Source organism: Humulus lupulus, chromosome 1 (assembly GCF_963169125.1).
Source record: "Humulus lupulus chromosome 1, drHumLupu1.1, whole genome shotgun sequence".
Classification (NCBI taxonomy): Eukaryota; Viridiplantae; Streptophyta; class Magnoliopsida; order Rosales; family Cannabaceae; genus Humulus; species Humulus lupulus.
The window spans coordinates 168,959,251-168,964,987 of record NC_084793.1 but is presented as its reverse complement, the minus strand read 5'-3'; the positions used below and the strand labels follow the sequence as shown (position 1 = coordinate 168,964,987).

The 5,737-nt window shown below is 30.6% G+C and overlaps 1 protein-coding gene across 8 annotated transcripts; it reads left to right on the top strand.

Moving 5' to 3' along the window:
• Positions 1 to 2,337: 2,337 nt before the first annotated feature.
• On the top strand, positions 2,338 to 5,195 carry LOC133800261 (uncharacterized). Of its 8 annotated transcripts, none has more exons than XM_062238229.1 (4): positions 2,338 to 2,517; positions 2,874 to 2,981; positions 3,805 to 3,884; positions 4,932 to 5,195. In XM_062238229.1, exons 1-4 carry the CDS (start codon positions 2,413 to 2,415, stop codon positions 4,954 to 4,956), a joined length of 318 nt encoding a protein of 105 aa, XP_062094213.1. In that variant the 5' UTR covers positions 2,338 to 2,412; the 3' UTR covers positions 4,957 to 5,195. The 8 variants fall into 8 exon arrangements, 7 of the variants coding, with proteins under 7 accessions (XP_062094213.1, XP_062094200.1, XP_062094204.1 ...); XM_062238239.1 differs by having other exon boundaries at positions 2,349 to 2,711; XM_062238238.1 differs by lacking the exon at positions 4,932 to 5,195 and adding an exon at positions 2,593 to 2,711 and having other exon boundaries at positions 2,350 to 2,517; positions 3,805 to 4,061.
• Positions 5,196 to 5,737: the final 542 nt, after the last annotated feature.

Here is a 5,737-nt window from a genome sequence, read left to right as displayed (position 1 = left end):
TTGCTGAACCATTGCTATAACAACTAGGCAGATTAACATAGGGGGAAATAGCCATCCAGATCTAATTGTTCACATAGATCTTCTCTGAATTAATTTTTTCTGAGTTCTTCATCCTATCTTAGTTTAAATCACGTTTACCCTTTAAATTTCAGATTCATATTCCAATCATGTTCTTAATTTTGTTATCTTATTTTTAGATTGTTCTTTAGTTGATTTTGCATTTATTTAGTTTAAAATCCCTGTGGAGACGATACTCATTTACTACTATATTACTCGTTGCCGACTGTGTATACTTGCACATTTTAATTGCTTAAATTTACAACAACTAGGTGTACGCTAGGGCTCAGGGAAGGATCGTGCTCGAGGGTCATCTTTCTTAATCAAAGCACTCGGAATTTAAGGTAAGAAAACTGCACCCAGTAGTGTAACTATGTTGGGACTAAGGGTTTCCTATACTTGTATGCATTATTGTATGATGGTATTATGCCATGTGAACATGAAATAGACGGCCTAAGAGTGCCGGAATCAATATTGGCGCATAGGACGCGGTTCGGCCACTAGTAGTCGAGGACAACTTAATAATCACTGAGCTTGGTTTAAGCGGACCGGAGTCAGTGGGTTGAACACTGGGCTTGGCGTAAGTGATCCAAAGACAGTGGATTAAACAGAGGGTGCGGCCTAAGGGCGTCGACCCTAGTTATTGCATGACGTGTGTATTGTTGTTAACATGATGTATATGAAATGCTGGATATTTGGATGTTAGGTCACTGGTTTATCGGCTGTTATCCTTGATTAAGTGAATGCTATGGCTTGCTAGATAATTGATTAATGTCTTGTAAATCATTCGATTATGCTTTGTGAACTATTTGGTTATCGTTATTGATTGTGCTATGATGTTATAGTTTTCTTGCTGGGCCTCGGCTCACGGGTACTACGTGGTGCAAGTAAAGGCAAGGGTAAGATGAATCGACCATGAGTTGGAGAGTTCTGGGGGCAAGGTGTACATAGTCAGCTACTCGGCCGCCATGGTCGAGGGATTGTATAGGGACGGAAACCTCAAATGTGTATTTTTCCATTAGAGTGGCCTTGATTATTCATAACATTTGGAAATCTTGTAAATATGTCATTTAAATCTTGATTTGGGATCCCATGTACCAAACATTTCTTTTAATGAAAAATTATTCGTTTATAACCAAAATCTTTTAAACCTAATCTGTTTATATCTTTAGATTCACATTTTTATTTAAATGGCTTGGTTAGCAAGTCTCACACTATTTTAAACACACAATATTATTCATAAATATTGAAAATAATTTTAAAATTTTATATTATACAAATATATTCATAAAAAAATATTAATTATTAATTTGCAACATAGAGTAGTTATTAGTTAAAAAATAAGTTTTCATTAATTGTCTATTTTTTTATTATATTAATAATAATTATTATATATTTAATAAAAGAAGTTTTTTAAATAAAATTTTATTAATAATACTTATTATGGTGTTCTAGTATAATTTTTTTCTTGTAAAAGTAATTAAAATTATTTTTTATATAACAGGGGATTATTAAATTGTGATCCACCAATTTAATAATATATTATAAAAAAATACAAAGATTATTCCAATCTCATTTATCCTCACCCATAATATATTTGTGAGGGTAAGATAAAATTTTTAATTAAAAATACCCAGTTATAATTTAATAAATATTAATTAATAATTTGTAACATTAAATATAGGTGTTAGTTGAAAATAAATAATTAATTTTTTGATTATTAATTAATTATTTTAATAATATGGTACTTTAAAATTAATTATATATATATTATATTAATAATACTTATTGCGGTAAGATTTTAATTTAAATAAAAATTATAATTCTAATAAATATTAAAATATGATAATAATAATAAGTGGTTTTATTTTTTAAAAACTAAAACTAATTTACATAAGAAATATATATTATAACATTACCCTTACATAAATTATATACTTATTACATAATATTATAAATGAATTTTTTCATAAATATGATTTTTTAGCTATTAATATGCAAAAATATGGTAATTAAACTTTTTTTAGTTTGTATGGATAAATTTAATTAAAAAAATCAGATTATGGGAAAAAAAATAGCATAATAATGATTTTTTTTACAAAAATATGGCATAATAATGACTTTTTTACAAAAATATGAGAAAAAAATCACATAAAAAGGAATACAAGTTTTAAAAAGCTATAAATAATACCGGTAAAAAGAACCATATTTTTAACAATTTTATTGAAAAACCATATAAAATGTAATTTTCACTATTATAAAATTAAAAAGGCCCAAAGCCCACGTTTTCACTTTCCCCTCTAATCCCTACTCATTTTCTTTTTGTCAACCTAATCAGCCGCACACCCATTTCTCATGGTATCATCGCATGTCTCTCTGATGAGATGGGTTGCTAGCTATCAATGGCGTCGGGGCTTGGGGGACTATAGCGTGTGGTGGATATATCGTGCAGGGGCAGAGGTATCTCGGTACCCTCTTTTCTCTCGTCTCTCTCTCGCTCACCCTTTCATCTTCATCTCTCTCTATATTCCTTAGGTGATGGCCGTAGATGGATTTGGTGGAGCTCTGGGAAAATTTCAGTCATGTGTATCTGGGGCCATCTTCGGCATCAGTTGGTGGTTTTAGATCGACTTCGTTGTCCGCAACCCCATCAAGTTTAGCTTCATCCATTATCTTGATTTACCCTTTGACATAATCTATATCATCTTAACTATTTTTGTGATATTAATTTATGGTTTATGTTGCTGGCTTAGCTACTGGGGTTTGATCCTCACCTTCATTTTGATCTGGGTAGTATTGTTTTTGCATTGTTGTAGCTGAAATATGGAAGATGTAGAGAAGAGACCCAGAAAGAAACTTCTTTGACATTGAATGAGACTGTTCCTCTCACTGTAGGCAAGGGCACAGCTCATCTCATTCAGAAGGTAATTCCTATGTCTCTCCTTTCAAGTAATGGAATTTTATGCTTGCTTCATTTGCAATTAATGATAAATAAATTGATAGCGATAAGATCAGTCTTTACTACTTGACATGTATATATATATAGGGATGGTTTGATGGAAACACATGTATAAACATGTTAGATCAGTTTGGTCTCCCATTGTTTATCACGGTGTAACACTATGTGCCATTCAATCCTGGTCCACATATATATATATATATGTGTTATTGTTTACGCTGCAATTTAGTATCTTATCTATAAAATGACAATGGGATTAGAACATCTTCCCCTTTCCCACACACTCACACACCCAACCACCTTGAGCTAGTTTTGAATGACGCAATTAAGTACCTTAAAGTCTCTGTAGTTTTGATTTTTGGAAGCTCTTTAGTTCAGACAAGTGAGCTTATGTATTTATATATGAGAAATCAGTAGTTTTATTTTATCAATATTTGTATCTCTGTTTTCTTGAACCCATGCTGTACTGAATTTGTGACTGGGTCGAACTTTAAAATATCAGCCTATCGGGGATATAAACTTTTTATGATCAATCAACCAAATGTTGAATTGGTCTTGTTACTGAGTTTCTATGATGCCAGCATAGTCTTACAGTCAAATTTTCTATGATCTGCCTAGTTCTTGTAACTTTAATGCCAACTATCTCATGATAAATAAATTGGGCCAGGTTTCATAACCTCTCGTTCCAGCATAATTATAAGTTAAATAGTCTTGGTGGGAGCTCTATTTTTAGTTCCTTATGAATTATGATTAGTTTGTCATTCAATTGCTGGCTTTTTTTTTTCCAGGTGTTCTGTTTCTTTTGGCAACCTCTCACAAGGGTGGGAAAGTCTACTTGCAATTGGAGTTTGGAGTCAATAGGAAAATGGTTACTCTTGTTTTATCATTTCTTTTGAAATAAAACTTTTACTGAATTTGTTCACATTCCTTCATTCCCAAAGTACTTTATTTTTTCTTTAAAAGTTGTAAAATCTTCATGAATGTTTTGTTCAAAGATCTTAAAGATTCTTCCTATAGAAATAATAATCTTATTTTATATTAGGTATTAGATGAACTAATTTTGTTTATTTTTTTAATTATCTATATATCATTCATTTATGAATGTATTTTGTAAATAACTATGTGTTTCAATTTGAATTTTAAATTGCACACAAAGTGTTTGATAAAATGCATTTAGTGTATTTGCTTGATACTTTGTATTTTCTTTGTCTTGTTCTAGTCTAAAAATTTTAATTTATTGATTTTGTTTTGATATAAAGTATTAGATAGATAAAATTAGTATTAATATATAGTGTCTGCATTTTTATTTTACATGCTCTCGGTGTACATTCCTTCATGCCCAAAGTATTATGAAACTAAGAACTCCTTATTATGTTCTCGGTGCTCTTATTTATAACTATATTATCTTTTCTTTTCTTGCTAAGTACTATGGACTTAGAATCTGATGCATATTACCTACTCAGTGCATGTCTTTATATGTGTGTATATATGTATATTAATTTCTCGTAGTTTATTGTATATTTGCTAATGTGCTATGAATGATTAGTAATTTCGTTTATTAATGTCTATGTGATTTGATAAACTAACTAGCTAAGACTAACTACTTAAGCCATGAGAAAGTGTTGATATTCTTAGCACTAAATGCTTAGAATTTAAAACTCAATTTTGAATAGCTTAACTCTATCCGATGGTTTTTGTTTTTGTTTAGTGTTGCTATTTTTTTTTCAATAGAAATGTAGAAATTTTGGTCTTTTATGTTTGAGGCTATTCAGTTTGATAAGAAAAATACAACTTTTATATAAATCATTTTTGTGGTTGAAAACCACAATCATCTTTTTTATTTTTTCTGCAACCTCAAGTTCTCTATTTATTTTAGTTTTAGTTTGACTTTAATGGTGTTTATTTTGTATTGTAGGCTAAAACTCTACTTGGATATTTAAGAGAACCAAGACAATTATATGAGAGAACTAAGGCAACAAGAAATTCTTGTTCAAGTTGTTGGCTATTATTTTCTTTCTTGCTTGTAAGAATTATGTACCGTGAGGTTTTTATTTATGTATATAGTTATGTTGTGTTCTAACATTGTATGTAATAGATAGATTAATTTCAATTGTAAAAGTTCTTTTTTTTAAAAAAGAAGACAATTAAATTATTAATATAATTAACTCATTGTAAAAAATTTGTTATTATAATCTATAAGTTTTTAGATTTGTATACAAATGTGTTATTTAAATCATAATTTTTAATTTAAAATAAATATAAATTAATTTTTTAAAAATTAAAAGTATAACTTTTAAGGGTACGCATTGCGCATCCTAAAAAAAATTCGTTGGTATTGCCAGCAACGGCGACACTTAATAATAGTCGGCGTAGCCAGCAACGACAGCACTTAATAACTGTCGGCGTTGTCAGCAACGGCGACACTTAATAATAGTCGGCGTAGCCAGCAACGACGGCACTTAATAACTGTCGGTATTGTCAGCAACGGCAACACTTAATAATTGTCGGCGTAGCCAGTAACGACGACACTTAATAACTGTCGGTGTAGCCAGCAACATCGACACCTAATAATTATCGGCGTAGCCAGCAACATCGACACCTAATAATTGTCAGCATAACTACCCCTACGCCGGCATAGGCAAATACGACAGTTAGTCAACTGTCGTCGTTGCTCAATAGCGATAATTAAAATCTGTCGAGAATCTCATTTTTGTAGTAGTG

What these genes read in the sequence shown, in the direction of transcription:
- LOC133800261 (XM_062238216.1), top strand. Translation starts at nt 2,413, where the DNA reads ATGGTATCATCGCATGTCTCTCTGATGAGATGGGTTGCTAGCTATCAA. An exon ending in TATATCGTGCAGGGGCAGAG is followed by an intron (nt 2,518 to 2,873) that starts GTATCTCGGTAC and finishes GCATTGTTGTAG; the next exon opens with CTGAAATATGGAAGATGTAG. An exon ending in CAGCTCATCTCATTCAGAAG is followed by an intron (nt 2,982 to 4,931) that starts GTAATTCCTATG and finishes TTTGTATTGTAG; the next exon opens with GCTAAAACTCTACTTGGATA.